Source organism: Eptatretus burgeri, chromosome 7 (assembly GCF_056783735.1).
Source record: "Eptatretus burgeri isolate ZD-2024b chromosome 7, Ebu_testis_v1, whole genome shotgun sequence".
NCBI classification, from domain to species: Eukaryota; Metazoa; Chordata; class Myxini; order Myxiniformes; family Myxinidae; genus Eptatretus; species Eptatretus burgeri.
The window spans coordinates 24,320,292-24,337,509 of record NC_140967.1 but is presented as its reverse complement, the minus strand read 5'-3'; the positions used below and the strand labels follow the sequence as shown (position 1 = coordinate 24,337,509).

The following is a 17,218-nucleotide window of genomic DNA, read 5'->3' as shown; positions in this document are numbered from 1 at the left end:
CGTCAAGGTGTGGGAGGAGATATCGTCGGACATCATCAATCGAGCATTCTTGAAATGCTGCATCTCCAACAACAGGGACGGCACATAGGACGACATCATTTGGAAGGAGGATGCTGCAACTGATGGTGACGGTGATGTGGACTTGCTCTACCCTGATTCGGACGAGGAGTTACGTGCCGTCATTGACGGGGATTTCCTCAGGTTGAGCTGAAAAGCCTCATGAAACCCAAACAGTCCTTTTCAGGGCCACAAATCCACAATAAGTATGTATGATACCGGTATGAATCCATTTTCTTCATTTTTATCGGAACAAAAAGAATCCTTTTTATAATATTAAAAAATAAGAAAGAAAAATAAACTTCTTGGTATCCTCTCCTCTCTCTTTAACTTCTTGAAAATGAGAATAAGACTGTCAGACAAAATTAAGTGTATATGGGAATCAGCATGTTGATACCTCCATCGCTTTGTTCCGTACAAAGTTAATGTACAAATGTATTTATATCTCGATCAGAAAATAAAATAATCAACATATTCATTTCTTTTGAGGGTGAAAAACATGGGTGAGGTTAATACACGGCTGTGGTTTATACACCGGAAAATACGGTAACGACCGATTGTATCAGCCACCGATTGACATGCAGATAGACAGACAAACAGCAAATTACATATTTTAGTGTGATCATAGGTGTAAATAAGAACTCCAGAGCAGCCATTTGTGTTGTGATCAACACAATGGTCACCTAACTCTCACTTCTTGGTGCAGTATTAACTCTAACTAATGCTGATGTAAGCTTTGGCAAACCCACTTTCCCATTGCACTTGACCCTTTGAGTGCAAGTCAGTACCATCGGGCAATGGAGATCAATTATTTTACTCTCTGATGATGACATCGTGGAGCATTACTAATATTAATGGTTTTGTTTTGCAGAGAATGCAGAAGAGTGTTGAGCAAGAGACCAGGACAGGGGATGAAAAAAAAGAGTAAGTGTTATGCCACTGTTTAAAAATGTTTGTGCCAAGGACATATAAATGAGGTACACTTTAAAAAAAAACAAAATGCAGAACGTACAAATGGCCTTTGTGCCAAGGGTGCAACCTGCCTTTGTTCTGCGGGTGCAAGCTGCCATTGTTCTGTGGGTGCAAACTGCCATTGTTCTGAGGGTGCAAACCGCCATTGTTCTGAGGGCGCAAACCGCCATTGTGCCGAGGGTGCAAACTGCCTTTTTTGATGCACATAGTGGAGGCTCATGAAAAAGCTAGTACATTAAACTGATCAGGACTTAAAAGGAATAGGAGAGTTTGGGGGTAGGAGAGAAGGGACACCAACAGCAGAGTTGAAGGCTAAGATAAAGAGAAGGGAGACTTGGATAAACAATGGGTGTGGGGAGGAATGAGGAGCAGGAGAGAATGCATGTAGTGGACAAGTTGGATACGGAAGTAAACTCTCAGGAACAAAAACTGGAAATTGGAAGGAGGAGGGATTGGGGTGGGGGGGGGTAATGAGGGTAGAAAAGGTCATGGTTTTGGATTGGAGACAATCTGTGATGATGGTGACTTGAAGATCTGGAGGGAAGATTGAAATTGAAAAGAATGTGGAAGTTGGTTCCACAGGTGGGAAAAAGATGAACTAATGAGTGGAGGTGAGCAGTGATCCCAGATTTAGGTAGTTTCACCAGATGGGGGTTGATGGTGGACCGTGTGTGCACTGCAGAAACCTGGGAGGGACAAAGTGGTGCAAGACCAGAAAGGAGGTGGTTGGAGGATGCCAAGTGCAAGACCAGAAAGAATGACTTTGGAGGCCAGCTTGGAAATGTGGTTTTCACAGGAAATAACTGAGCCAGAAACACTGCCTTAGGGAACTTCAGCCTTGGCAGGGAGAGGAGATGAAATGATTTCGTTCAGAGCCACATATTGGCTATGAGAGTAGAAGAAGTCAATAAGCCTTGTGTAGAGTTGGCCTTGGATGCCATAGGCAGATAATTTAGAGAGCAAAGCGGGATGCCAGAATGTATCAAAAGCTCAAGATATGTCCAGAGAGATGGCCCTGATCACACGTCTGACATTGAAGGCCTCCATTCATTGTTGGGTGAGTTGAAGCAGCATGTCCAAGGTGGGGTGACCTGGTCTGAAACCAAATTGGTTATCTGAGATGAGGTTGTTGGAGAAAAGGAAGCATAGCAAGGTTTTTATCAACTTCGATGATAGATTCCATGATCTTGCTGATGATTAGAAGTGAGCTGATAGATTTGTAGTTGAAGGGATCAGTTGTTGCACCTTTTTAGCCGTGTCGCGTTGCGAACGCTGGCTCTAAGAGAGCTCCGCGTTGTTGTTGTTGTTCTTCTTCTTCTTATTCTTCTTCTTCTTCTGGTGAAGACAAAACCTTTCTGGGGGTGAGAAGAGGGAGTGAAGCAGGCAGGGAGGTGACATGGAGGTACCTGATCTGGATGCCCTGAGGCATCTGATGCCCGAAACGCACGACGCCCCAAAGGCACCTGATGCCCTGGGGGCACCTGATGCCCTGGGGGCACCTGATGCCCTGGTGGCACCTGATGCCCTGGAGGCACTTGATGCCCTGGAGGCACTTGATGCCCTGGAGGCACCGGATGCCCTGAGGGCACCTGATGCCCTGGGGCCACCTGATTCCCTGGGGGTACCTGATGCCCTGGAGGCACTCGATGCCCTGGAAGCTGGCATAGCAAGGAGATTGACTGGTGGAATGACGCGGCTTTTGGACACATTTGTCCTTGTTTATCTAATGCAGTGATGTTGGTGGACTTCCAAGCAGATGGAAGACCTAGGTCAAATTATGGGGTTAAAGGGCAGAGAGAGGATGTGCAAAAGCAACACAGGAGGTTTTTAAGACACGTCAGCTGATTCCGTCTGGTCCAGTTGCAGAGTCAGTCGACGGTGGAAAGAACCTTATCCACTTTCTCAGGTGCAAAAGGCACAGTCTTGGAGCAGTTGGGTATGACAGGGAAGGATGGGTACCAAGAGTGAGGGGTTGGGGACACAAGAGTTGGAAGCAGACACAGAATTGAGGCATGAGGCATTCTCACAAGTGAAGTTGGCTGTGGTGCCATTTGAATAGAGAGAAGGGATGGAAGGGGAGCATACACCAGAGAAAGACTTCACAAGGCACCACCGGGTTTTCAATGAGGGAAACAAGTTTGGAAGTTCATTCTTGAGATTGGACAGATGCTGTTTTCTGCTCTTCTGAGAGTGGACACACACTTGTTGCAGACTTTTTAGAATGCACTGAGATTGCCCTCAGTTGGATTAGCCTTTCAGGAAGAGAAGGCAAGTTGTTTCAGAGCAACTGCCTCACCACAGGATTCAGTGCACTATGGGTGGGAAGAAGAGTAGGATAATTGAAGATGAGATGAGATGAATCTGTGCATGAGAGAGAGCAGGTTTCTGTGTAAGAATTCCCAGGCTGACTTAATATCAGTGGCAGTCGATATGGGAGACCAGTTCTGAAAACCGATGGCTGCTTGCAGTCCCTGTCAGTCTGCCTTAATGAACTTGCAGACTCGCCAGTGTTGAGGCAACTCTTTGAGAATACACAGAGAGATGTGGACTTTCACAAGCATATTATCAGATGAACCAATTGGTGCAGAGGAAGAGCAGGAGACATTTGCAGGGAAGTTCGTCATCACCAAGTCCAAAAAGGAGGATTTTCCATTGTGAGAAAACTGGGCTTTGAAAGTTCACAGATTGAGTCATTGTGCCGAGGGTACAAACTATCAATGTTGCTTAAGTTATGCTGAGTGACCTGAGCATAAGTCAAAGCGGTGATCACTGATGTAGAAGTTGTAAAACAGGAATTAAAGTTTGCTGAAATTGCTGTGAAAGTGTCTTGCTCTGTAACTTAGAGGATCATTTGTGGCACATTTTTGTGCAACGAAGTGGTGTTTGCTACCTCCATGTGCTACATTCAAAAGGACTTCAGTAGAGGACTTTATCCTCATAATTACAGCTTGCTAATCGTGATATTTTCTGGCCACTTGCGATGTGTTCATTGATTTATCTCACAGGTTCAGTTTTGCGTTACTCGGTTCAAGATTTATTCTTAATGTTGTCACACTTGTAGAACCGAGTGCTTTGGAGGGGTTTGCATCATTTCATTCGTGCTTGAACTTTGCATTTATAACTTCTTCCTCAAAACCTCGTTGGTAATTAGATTAAGGCAATGTTTCACATTATTTTAGTTTAAGCATATTTGATTTTCTACTTGGCTGTGAAAATGTTACACGATTCTCAAATACACTACCATTTTGCTCTCGCGCAGTGCTGAAGAAGGAGAAAAGAAAGATAAAATGTTTGAGGATCCAAAGAAGAGTAAAAAGAAGAAGCAGAAATTATTTGGTTTGAAGCAAGATGATGTGGAAAGCCTGGAGTCTGATTACTGGAGGAATGTCACGGCCTATCAGCAGAAGCTATTGGTATAGTATCTTCCCTACACATGGATTCGTGAACTTCATGTTCAATTTGAGGATGTGCACATATTTTCTTGATTTCTATTGCAGAATTATTTTGCAAGAAACTTCTACAACATGAGAATGCTGGCATTGTTTGTGGCCTTCGCTATCAACTTCATCCTACTCTTCTATAAAGTAATCCCGATTTTATTTATCATCAACATGTCACGGGTTCCTCTATTACCTTAAAGACCGCTTCAGTATCCAAGAAAACTGCGTATCCAAAATGCCAAAACAACAATGGCCAGAGTTTAAATTTGATGGAATGATAATCACCCTGAAGTGCTATGTTGGCCCCAAATTTCTTGTTCCTCCCACAAGATTACATCACCATCATGGAGGTTGTTTGTTAGCATCACTATTGTGAAACATTATTTCCCTTTGATATTCGCTTCTGTACTTTTCCCTTCTTCAACTTTATATTTTACTTGTTGAACTCTTTATACTGCCTATTGATTTCACCCTTTAATTTACTGTTTTGCCTGCTCTCCAAAAACCTACACGTGCATGTGATCGACACATGCATCCATTTTAAACATGTTTTGTACTTGTTTGATAGTTGATTCATTTGTTTTATTATTTATCTTTTGATAAGTCTCACGTTTGTCATTTGTATCTGTGTCTGTCTGTCTGTTTCTTTACTTTTCCAGCCAATGAATTGATCTGTATGACAACTCAAACAATTAGTGAGACAAAGCTGAGAAGTTGTTGATTTTTGCTTCCTGGAACAATATAAGTTATTATAGCTTTGTGCACTGTCTAATACTAATGATATCACTAACTAAAAAGCCTGGTGTTGGCTTGGGACTTAGTGGTTAAGGTGATGAACAGCTCATTCCTGAGTTTGAGCCTTGTTAGCTGCTGAATGAACACCAGATGGGGTTGACTCTGCCTGTCATCCTTCCGAGGTCAGTGAAATGAGTCCCAGTGCACTGGTATAGGGGCAAAGCATCAGTGGTATCGTTGTGCCCCAACAAAATGATAGCTACCTGGCAGCCAAGCTGCCATAGGCAAGAAGAAGAAGATATCACTAACTTAGTCAAAAAACAAAATATTATTTGGCTTGATATCGAGAATAAAAAGTCTTTCAAGGTTTTTAAGTGCTGTTATCATTTATCCATTGTACAATGAATTACAAGAGATTAATAATACAACTGAGCACAGTTTTCAGCTTGCCGAGTAGAGTAGTAGATTACCATGATGTGAATCTCACTGAATATGAATCACAGACCTTTTTTATTTCTTTACAAAATTGAGGTGCATGGAGGTGACAGAGTGGAAATCTTGTTTTTGAAACACATTTATGAGTCTTAAGAACAAACGAAAGTTACCCTCGGTCAGGTTTGCTTTCCAAGCTGAGAAAGCAAACTGCTGGACTGCAAATGCCTTCCCACATGGTTCAATGCACCAGGGTCGAGAGGATGGATAGGAAAACCACAGGTGGGATGGGATAAACTAGTGCAAGAGAGAAGATAGACCTTTGATAAAGTATTCCCAGGTGGAATCAATACCAGGTGCTTTGGATATCATGCCCCAATACTTTTGTGAGATGGCAGATTGAAGTCCCTGTCAGTTGGCCTGTGCAAACAGCCATATCCTGTGGCATTGAGATTGCTCTCGAACAATAGCCACAGTGATATGGACTTTGACAAGAACAATGTCAAAGGATCCAAGAGAGGTGGAGGAGAAACAGAGGAACTTGGATTGAGAGGTAACTCCACGAGAGATGATGTATCATTTGCAGAAATCCAATAAAGGGTAAATCATAAATAAACAGAATTTATTAGTTACTTCCCATAGTACATCTTAAATTTTGCCATCAAGTAAGTGCTATTTTAGAAAATCTCTGTTATATATAGGCTTAGCAGAGCTGCAGCCCCCTACTTCTCCTTAGGATTGCACTGCAAGAAATACCAGGAAGTTACTTTAATTCTCAATTTTTATAGACCAGTCCACCCTGAAGAGTAAACTTGACCAATGACCAAGTCAACCGATGATTGACACTTTCAGTTATAGAGTTACTCTTCAATAAGCCTCTCTTTTGCAGGTTACTTTCACTTTAATAAGTAATTTTGTAAGAAATTGATCTGATGGTCTCGAGGTTTTCTATAATGCAACAAAACCAACACATATTAACCCTCATATACTTCACTGCTAAAGTGCCAAGTAAATTTGTTGCAGGTGTCACTTGATGAAGATGCGAACGAAGAGGGTAGAAAGTTTGAAGAGGTCACAGACAAAGTGGATGAAGAATATCTGAGATCACATTACGTGCTGCAGGAGAGCACGGGTTATATGGCTCCCTGTTTGCGCTTTTTGACTATCGTGCATACCCTCACTTCATTCCTTTGTATCATCGGATACTACTGCCTGAAGGTATGTAACTCTTATTACAACAAAGAGATGTTTTCTGTGCAGGTGGAATATCAGGAATTGTGCAACATGATGTAATGATGGACAATTATGTAAACTATCACCATCAGGTACCTCTGGTCATTTTCAAGCGTGAGAAAGAGGTAGCACGGAGGTTAGAGTTTGATGGGCTCTACATCACGGAACAGCCTTCTGAAGATGACATAAAGGGACAGTGGGACCGTTTAGTCATCAACACACTGTAAGTTTCACAGTGCATAGTGTACTTCAAAGGAAATTTATCCTTTTTTTTTTACAATTATATTGCAACAGTTTCAATTTTAAAATAAGTTTGTTTAGCTAATATTTTCCAAATATGAAACTTTGCAAAATATGTTATACTAGCATTAAAATGTAGGTAAGATCATGAGTCAACTAGAAGGGGAGCACTCGGTAGAGTGCAAAACCTCCGCCACCAATACTGCTAGGTCACTGAAGTGAACCTGATATCCTATTCACTCAATTTGATGTCAACAGTGCTCACAGAGTTATAGTTTGCAACTTTCCCTTTTACTTTTAACTTTTACATACTCAATTCATTCGTCATAACTAGATTCCTTGAGACAGAAATTGATTTTACGTGGGTATATCCACCTGAAGTTCGAAAATCAGCCGCAATTATAATTTTGGCATGTTTTTTTTTGTTGGAAATCACTTATAACATGTAGAAATGCAAAAAAAAAATCGAAATTTTGTTGAAAAAAAATTTGCAATTTTTTTTTTCTTTAACAATTTTATTTTGGGGGGGGGGGTTGGAAATCACTTAAGTCTTAAAACATGTAGAAATTCAAAAAAAAAAATTCAAATATTTTTTTCAAATTGGCCGCTATCGTGGCCATATTGGATTTTGGACCAAGTCCAAAATCTAATGGCATGATCCTTGGACCAGACCTAATCCCCCCCACCAAGTTTCGTCGAAATCCGTCGAGTTTTTCCGTAATACTGTTCACAAACAAACAAACAAACAGAAAGGGTAACCTCCGATGTTCGATGGCGGAGGTTAACTATTCATGTGAATATTTCATTGTGACCTTAGACTACTGTTACAAAATGGACTGGCAATTAACACAAGGTCTCATGTGGTATTGCTCCAAAACTCAATATATTCATTGAGAAACAAGAATGTTTAATCGGGTGTATCTACTTTTTCAAGAACTCGGCACCGAACACAAAAACTATTTGTTGACTGCCTCCTTTTATTCTGAAACAATTTCTCTGTTTGCCACCTAGTTGTTCACAAAGTTGTTTTTCTTGCAATGAAGTGTTACAAAAAAAAAAACACTAGAAGTGCACTCAGGAAAGTGCATACCTCCACCCAGATCCGGATCTTCACCAAAATAGAATCAATTCGTCCTTGTCACATGCCCAACCTGTCCACCAAGTTTAATCCAAATCTGTTCACAACTATTTGAGATATCCTGCACACAAACAAACAAATGAAATTGCTTGTTGAGCAAGGAATTGCCAGAATAACTTTGTCATATCTCCATGATCTCTGAAAAAACAAAAACCTGGAAATCAATTTGGTTCTTATAAGTCGATAGTGCTACTGTTTAATGAGTTATAGCACTTAGTTTGGTCATGATCATAACTTGGAAGTCAATCGGACTTGAAATGGCGTTTTTATCGCAATTTGAAAGTTTTGACCCGACCCCCCTGACATTCGACCCCCGACCGCTAAGAAGGGTGTTGGTGTGACACCCCAATGAGACATATGGTTGGATGCAGAATTGGAAGATGCACATTTTGGATTTGGTTTGAAGTCGATACGACCATTTTTGCTTACATTATTGCGAAAATAAGAATTTCGGTTTTTTGGTGACCTTGACCTTGACCTTTGACCTACATTCACCAAAAATCACAAGTGTCTAAGTTGGACCATGGCCGACGTCTGTACCCAGTTTGGTCATGATCGCTGAAACAGTGTGGCTGTTACAGGGTAAACAAACACACAAACAAACAGACAGACAGACACTCAGAATGACACACACAACCGACCAACATAAATGCCGAAATCCAAAGGATTCTTGCAATTAGCAAGAAAGACATCGTGCAGAACACGATACAAAATTCATAAAACAAATTTGACCATAAAAATAATTGGTAGTTTAATTCAGTGACACTCATTTGCAAATCCTGTTCAAATTTCAAGTCAATCGGATGAAAATTGAGGATTTTAGAAACTTGGCCTATGTTGACATTTTCACCTCAAAATCAATAGTGTTCTTGCTTATGATCAACTCTACCATTTCATGAAGTTTTGTGAAGATCAGTTGAAAATTATGACTCAATGGTGAAGAATCACTTTAAAAAAAATTTGGATCTTCACCAAAATCAAACCAATTCTTCCTTGTTACATACCCAACCACCCCACCAAGTTTCTTCTGAATACATCCCCAACTTTTTGAGATATCCTGCTATATGTCATTTTTGGCTCCATCTCTCGTTGGTGAAAAATCACTTGAATATTCTTAGACCAGACCCGGATTCGGATCTTCACCAAAATCTAATCATTTTGTCCTTGTCACATACCCAAGCTCTCGCCAAATTTCATACAAAACTGTCCACAGCTTTTTGAGATATTTTGTTCACAGACAGATAGACAGAAAGGGGTGAAAACATTCTACATCCACCTTTGGGGGTGAAGGTTATAAGATGCTTTAACAAACTACAAAACAACCAAATATTTATTAGGAGCTTTTTTTAATTCCATTCAAAATACCAAGAAGGAAATTTGCTCTTAATTTCATCTTTCTTGTTTGATTGAAATAAATTTTGTTTCCTGTTACTGCACAAAAAATGAACATAAAATCTATTCTCCATTCAAATCATATAATGTACTTTACAGATCCAAGAAACATGTTTAAAATATGCACAATTTTAAAATGTTTGTTGATCCATCTTTTTGTGAAACCTTTTTCAAAATGTGATTTCCACCTTTTAATTTTAACAATATCACCAACTTTAATATAAAGTTATATAAACTATACCAACTTTTCATATTCTAATATTGTAAATGTTTCTGATGGTTTTCATTTGATAGAGGAATATGACTGCATTTATTACCTTCGTCACCGAAGGTGAAGGAGTTTATGTTTTCACCCCTTTCTGTTTGCCTGTTTGTTTGTGTGCAGGATATTTCAAAAAGTTGTGGATGAATTCGGATAAAATTTTGTGGACAGGTTGGGTGTGTGACGGAGAAGAATTGTTTCAATTTTGGTGAAGATCCGGATCTGGATCTGATAATTTTTTAAGTGATTCTTCACCGTTGATAGGGCTAAACTAATGTACTATAGCACCGATATCTAAAAAAGTTGTGGACGGATTTGAATAAAACTTAGTGGACAGGTTGTGTATTTGGCCACGACTTATTGATTCGATTTTGGTGATTATCCGAATCCGGATCTGTATACGAGAATTGCTTTGGAGAATTTGAAAGTGATTCTTCACCATTGAGAGGGCCTAAAATGATATAGTACTGTGTAGCATGATATTTACCTTCACCACCAAAGGTGAAGGACGTTATGTTTTCACCCATTTCTGTTTATTACTTGCAAAATCGAACATTTTTCAAGTATATTGGTCAGTTAATTTTGTTATTCTGTTTGTCTGTTTGTCACCTACAAGTCACACTTTGAAACCGATCATCAAACTTTACCAAGTTGTAGAGGTAGTCTCACCTGAGAAGCCAATTGATTTTGAGGTCATAGGTCAAAGGTCATCCTGAGGTCAAATTTCTGACATCATTATTTTTCATCCGATTGACTTGAAATTGGAATAAGATATGCATATTGTTTCACTGAATTGGGAAAGGAACTATTTTTGAGGTCAAAAGGTCAAAGGTCAACTCAAGTGAAACTTTTAAAATCATCAAATTTTATTTGAAAAATTGTCAATTTTCATCCGATTGACTTGAAAATTGAACAGCAATTGCATAATACATTACTGAATTTGGAAACAAACTATTTTTGAGATCGAAAGATCAAAGGTCAACTCAAGGTCAAATTTCTAAAATCGTCAATTTACATCCTGTTAACTTGAAAATTAAGCAGCAATTGCATAGTACATTGCTGAATTTGGAAACCATCTATTTTGAGGTCACAAGATCAAAGGTCAACTCAAGGTTAAACTTCCAAAATCATCAATTTCAATCTGAAAAATAATCAATTTTCATCCGATTGACCTGAAATTTGATTAAGAATGTGAATTTTAATGTTAATGAAATGGATAATTTGATATATCCGTGGCAAACTTTGGAGAGGGGGTCGATTTTGCAAGTATCGTGCTCTGCACGACGTCTTTTTCTTGTTTGTTTCTTTTTCTGTTTGTTTGTTTTTCTGTTTGTTTGTGTGCAGGATATCTCAAAAAGTTGCAGATGGAACCGGATGAAATTTTGTGGACTGGTTCGGAATGTGACAATGACGAACTGATTAGATTTTGGTGAAGATCCAGATCCAGTTCTGATGACTAGAATTTTTAAAGTTATTCTTCACCATTAAGAAATTGGGCCAAAAACGATAAATAGCACAATATCTCAAAAAGTTGAAGATGGATTCTGACAAAACTTGGTGGGCATGTTGGATGTGTGACAAGAAAGAATTGATTCAATTTTGGTGAAGATCCAAATGCGGATCCGATTATGATAATTTTTTCAGTGATTCTTCACCATTGAGAGATAGGGCTAAACCGAAATATAACACGATGTCTCAAAAGGTTGTGTACGGATTCAGAGAAAGACTTTGTGGACACATTGGGTGTGTGGCAAGGATGAATTGATAAGATTTTGGTGAAGATCAGGATACGAGATCAATTAAATTTTTTAAGTGATTCTTCACCGTTGAGAGATTGGGCCAAAAACGATATTTAGCATGCTATTTCAAAAAGTTATTGGGCCTGATATGTTCTAGTGGATCAGGCATTACATGGCGGAGTATGCGCTCTCCCGAGTGCCCTTCTAGTTCAAAAATGTAATGGGCCCGATATGTTCTCGTGGATCAGGCATTGCGTGGCAGAGGTATGCACTCTACCGAGTGCCCTTCTCGTTATCCACAATATCTACTAAATAAAATTTGTCATCTGTCTGTATGTTCATGTTTTTTGCAAAGACCACTGGACTGACATCCACAAAATTTGGCACACAGACCAAGTCCGACCTGGGGATTGTCCAAGGGGTATTTTCTTCCACCACCTCAATATTGAAAGAACCCAAAGAACCTTTAAGATCACGAAGACCCTTTTGACTCCAAAGACCCTCGACACCCCTGAACACCCTTTAGACAGATTAGACAGCTTGGTCCCTTGACTATTCAGAGGTTTAGACCCTTTTTACATGCTTCAGAGTTTAGACCCTTTCGACCCCTTAGACGCTAACTACAATTTGAACGTACCCTTTAGAGTTTTGACCATCGAGAACTTTTGAAGCGCACACCATACAAACATCTATTGTCTTCTTACAAAACACAAACTATACATTTTCAGCAAGTAATACGCAAACTTGGCCCACCCAGAGGGTGGGTGCTCTGCTGTTTATAATAATGAATTAGTTGGGAGGCCTCCGGGGAAATTCCAGAGAGAAGGAGGGTGTGCTGAGAGGAAGGAGGGGAAGCGATGGGGTGGGGAATCCGGAGGGAAGGGATGGGAGTCATGAGGGGAAAGGGATGGTAGGAGGGACCTGGCATTGCCTGGCAACAAGATCTTTGCTAGTCTTGAATATAGAAACCCATTTGTAATGTCCCAATTCACTCATCTTTTTATACAGTCCCTCTTATAGAAATGTGATTAAAACACTCCATGACAGCATCATTATCTTTAATAAAATTATTAAATATTCTGTTATAGGACACTGTTCCCTCATTAGTCAATTTTTTTTTGTTTCGTTTTGTTTTTATAACCGCCGCCACAAAAAGGTGGACAGGGGTTATGGTTTCACCCTTGTCTGTCTTCCTCTCTGTGAACAGGATATCTCAAAACATTGTGGCTGTATTCGGATGAAATTTGGTGGACAGGATGGGTGTGTGACAAGGAAGAATTGGTTCAGTTTTGGTGAAGATCTAATTCCGGATCTGGGTGCGAGAATTTTATAATTTTAAAGTGATTCTTCACGATTGAGAGATGGGGCCAAAAACAATATACAGTACAGCATATTTCAAAACGTTGTGCACGAATTATGACACAACTAGGTGGATGAGTTGGTTTGGTGACATGAACAAGCAAATTAGATTTTGGTTAAGGTCCGGATCCAGATCCAGATCCGACCTATCAGTGGGATACAAAATGTAAACTGTTCATTCTGGTGGAAGTATATGCTCTACCGAGTGCCATTCTCGTTAAATATGTTTGAAGGCTAACACGAGACGATTAGGTCTTTTATTTTTCAAAGGAAGAACCCACACATATCTTGACCTCAAATCAATAACCATTAAATCCTTATCATCATCATGTCAGCAGACCATATTTAATCAACCGTTTTGGAATATACCTTACTTCTTTTAAACTTTGTGATTATTGGTTTAAGTAATTCAGAAGCAAATCATGATGCTTGGAACTCCTTTGGGTTCCCTCATTTGCTTTCTGTTCGCTCCTTAATCTTGACCTCAACATCATCAGAGCATAAATGTTTTTTAGATTTCTATAACATGCAGGATTACTAAGAGGAGAGGAGATTGGGACCATACTCTGTGCAGAGCGTTGGTGCTGCTTAAGCAGTCTCCTTGGCTATTGGGCACAATCCTGGACGGGTTGCCACTCCTACACAGTATACCAGCATGCTGGCACTCATTTTGCCGACCTCGGAAGGATGACAGGCCGAGTTAACCCCACCTGATATTAATTCAACAGCTGAGCAGGATTTGAACTCGGGACCCTCGGATCCAAAGCCCGCCACCCTAACCATTAAGCCAACACCAGGCATAGGATTACTAAGCTGCAATTTTAATTTTGTTACTTATCAATTATTTCACTATAAATCTATCTACTTTTTCTCTTTATGTTCGATATCATTTTAAAGATAAATCGAACAACATTTCTCTATCAGCTTCATCGTTTTCATCCAATGTCATGTTATCATCATCAATATCATGTTTCATAAAGACTTCGTCAACCCTGTTTTTCGGTCAGCTCCAAGTCTTGGGGTTTCCATCTTCATCTAATCTCTTATCCAAGTTTGTTCCAGGACCAGAGAAAGAATACCCCAATAGATGTAATTCACCAGTTGTTGTAAATTTACTTCCTGATAAGCTTTTGTATATTACCACTCTTACATTCACTGTAGTTGTTTTAGATTCCCTTGTATTATTATATCCTCGTGGAGGACTCGTACAACTCACGTTGTTGTTCTTGTGGACTTTTTTGTTTCACAGCCTACAGTTTTCATCGAAACTTCCTGAAACTTGGCGTATATATGTAAAAATACCCTGCGCACACAGTAACCATCTCCAATTTTGAAAATTCCTCCGAGAAAAAAAAGTTATGACATCAAAATATCTCCGCTAAAGGCCCAGTCACACCTTGACGTTTTAGCCAGCTTATGCCGATTTTTGGAAAATTTGTCTAAACACTGGTACACTTCGAATACGTTATGGGTAAGTTTTGATAACATTGAGAGCACGCTGAAAAACACTGCCATACGTCGTTGTACACTGGCTTTAAATGTTGTACTTTTCAGTTGTCCTCAAATTTTCCATGCTTGAAATTTTAAGACTTATGCCAGCGAATGACTCACACGTTCCGCATAACGCTGGCCATAAGTTGTAGGCACGTCACGCGATCGTTGACACACGTTACTTGTAAGTTACTCATAAGTCGAAACACGTCGAGGTAATGTTTAGCGTACCCGAAACTTATTTCTAACCTATGAGTAATGTGTTGTACTCACGTTACGCAATCGGTGACACACAGACACACGTTACTTGTAAGGTGCTCATAAGTCGAAACACGTCATGGTAATGGTTAGCGTCAGTGTTCCAGACTCCCTGGTTTTATTTTTTTTATTTTTTATTTTCTTCCTTCCTTCGGTATGATTGTGACTTTGACTCTTCGATTTCTAGTGCGGTTATAATATAATATAATTAATAGGCTGCCGCTCAACGATTTAAATCATAACCGCACTGTACACTGAACACCGTCATACCGAAAAGAAAAAAAAAAACCGGGAGTCTGGAACACTGACGCTAACCATTACCATGACGTGTTTCGACTTATGAGTACCTTTCAAGTAACGTGTGTCGATGTGTGTCAACGATCGCATATCGTGCGTACAACTTATTCCCATCGCATGCGGAGCGTGTGTCATACGGCAAGTACATCGTAAAATGTTCAACATGTTTAAAATTACAAGACGTACTCCACTTACTACGACGTATGATAGCGTACTTTAGCGTTCTATTCACGCATAACAAACTTACCCATACCGTATTCGACGTGCGCCAGCATTTTAAACGCATTTTTCAGAGGTCGGCATACGCTGGCAAGATCGCCAAGGTGTGACTGCGATGTTGACACTTCCATTTCTGCAGCAGTTATGATTTGAATCGTTGTGCGGCAGCCTTTTCATAACCTACGCCAGGTCATCATCGGTGATGCGTGCAGCGCGCTATGCCTATTAGACTATCGTTCGGCATAGGTTGTGAAGGCCGACAACAGGCTCAGCATTCGTTGGTATAAGTTATCTATAACACAACGAAACGTTCTGTGTCCATTACTAAAGGCCCGGTCACACCTTGACGTTTTAGCCAACGTATGCCGATTTTTGAATTTTTTTTCTAAAACGCTGGCACACGTTGAATACGTTATGGGTAAGTTTTGATAACATTGAGAGCACGCTGAAAAACACTGCCATACGTCGTTGTACGCTGGCTTTAAACGTTGTACTTTTCGGTTGTCTTCAAATTTTTTCATGCTTGAAATTTCACGACGTATGCTGGCGTATGACTCACACGTTCCGCTACGCTGGCCACAAGTTGTATGCACGGTCTGCGATCGTTGACAGACGTCAACACATGCTACTTGTAAGTTAATCATAAGTTGAGACACGCTGAGGTAATGTTTAGCGTACCCGAAACTTATTTATAACCTATGATTAATGTGTTGTTGGCACGTTACGCAATCGTTGCCACACATCGACAGACGTTACTTTTAAGTTACTCATAGGCTGAAAGACGTCGGTATAATGGATCGTCCTTGCGTCAGCGTCCACGGCCACGGCCAGGACACTTATTTGCAGCATTCTTCAAACTTTTCTTCGGCATGACGAGGATGTTCACACTTCGATGTCTAGCTTGGCTATGATTCCAATTGTCCATCGGCAGCGTCAATTTAAAATAGTCGAGTTTGAGCGTTTTAACACGTTCAGAAGAAACGCTTCAAATTTCCAAACCCCAGCGTCAAAAAACAAAGGCGAGTGACAGCAATTTAAATCGTTCATTGTTAACAATGAAAATGGCTGAGTGGTACCGTTTAAAAGTCATTGAGTGTAAAAAAATCCAATTGTTGAGCGCAAACGTCTACTTTCAATAGTGGGGTTTGAGCGATTTAGCACGTTCAATAGAAACGATTAAAATTTCCAAACCCCAGCGTCAAAAAACAGAGGCGAGTGACAGCAATTTAAATCGTTCATTGTAAACAATGAAAATGGCTGAGTGGTACCGTTTAAAAGTCGTTGAGTGTAAAAAAATCCAATTGTTGAGCGCAAGCGTCTACTTTCAATAGTGGAGATGCAGCCATTTAAATCGTTGAGTGGCAGCCTATGAACCTACCCGTGGACACGCGGACGCAAGGAGGATCCATCATAACCCACACCCTCCCCCTCACACCCACCTACTACTGCCAACATGAACAAACTACTACTAATACTAATACTGATACTGATACTGATACTGTTACTGCTGGCATGGACATCGACTCAAAAAGGAACTCGAAAACACTGTTGGGTTCCCCTTTTATGAGCAGCATTTTTATATACCAATTCCCAAAACTGCTGGGAACACGTCTTTATATGGCAGTTGTAACCTAGAAACACGTAAATTTTTTTTTTTTTTTTGTCGTCCGGAAGACGTCATTAGAATACGTCTACATACATCGATGTGTGTTGGGACTACGTAAAGAATTGGTTCAAAGCACGTCAAACATAAGTTAGAAATAAGTTTCGCGTAAAAAAGACATTACCACGACGTGTTTCAACTTATGAGTAGCTTATAAGTAGCCTTTGTGGACGTGTGTAAGCGTCCACATATCGTGTGTAAAACTTATCCCCATCGCATGCGGAACGTGTGTCATACGCCGAGTACGTCATAAAATTTTGAACATGTTTAAAATTTATTAACGTACTCTAC

At 40.1% G+C, this 17,218-nt stretch overlaps 1 protein-coding gene across 2 annotated transcripts in view; it reads left to right on the top strand.

The window, feature by feature from the left end:
• LOC147022834 (ryanodine receptor 2-like) overlaps nt 1–17,218 on the top strand; it is a 717,656-nt gene that overhangs the window by 621,619 nt on the left and 78,819 nt on the right. For both annotated transcript variants that reach the window (XM_085887705.1, XM_085887704.1), the window contains exons 90-94: nt 929–981; nt 4,289–4,442; nt 4,527–4,613; nt 6,660–6,854; nt 6,962–7,092. In XM_085887705.1, coding sequence (XP_085743831.1) covers nt 929–981; nt 4,289–4,442; nt 4,527–4,613; nt 6,660–6,854; nt 6,962–7,092 — 620 coding nt within the window. The remainder of the gene's footprint in view (nt 1–928; nt 982–4,288; nt 4,443–4,526; nt 4,614–6,659; nt 6,855–6,961; nt 7,093–17,218) is intronic.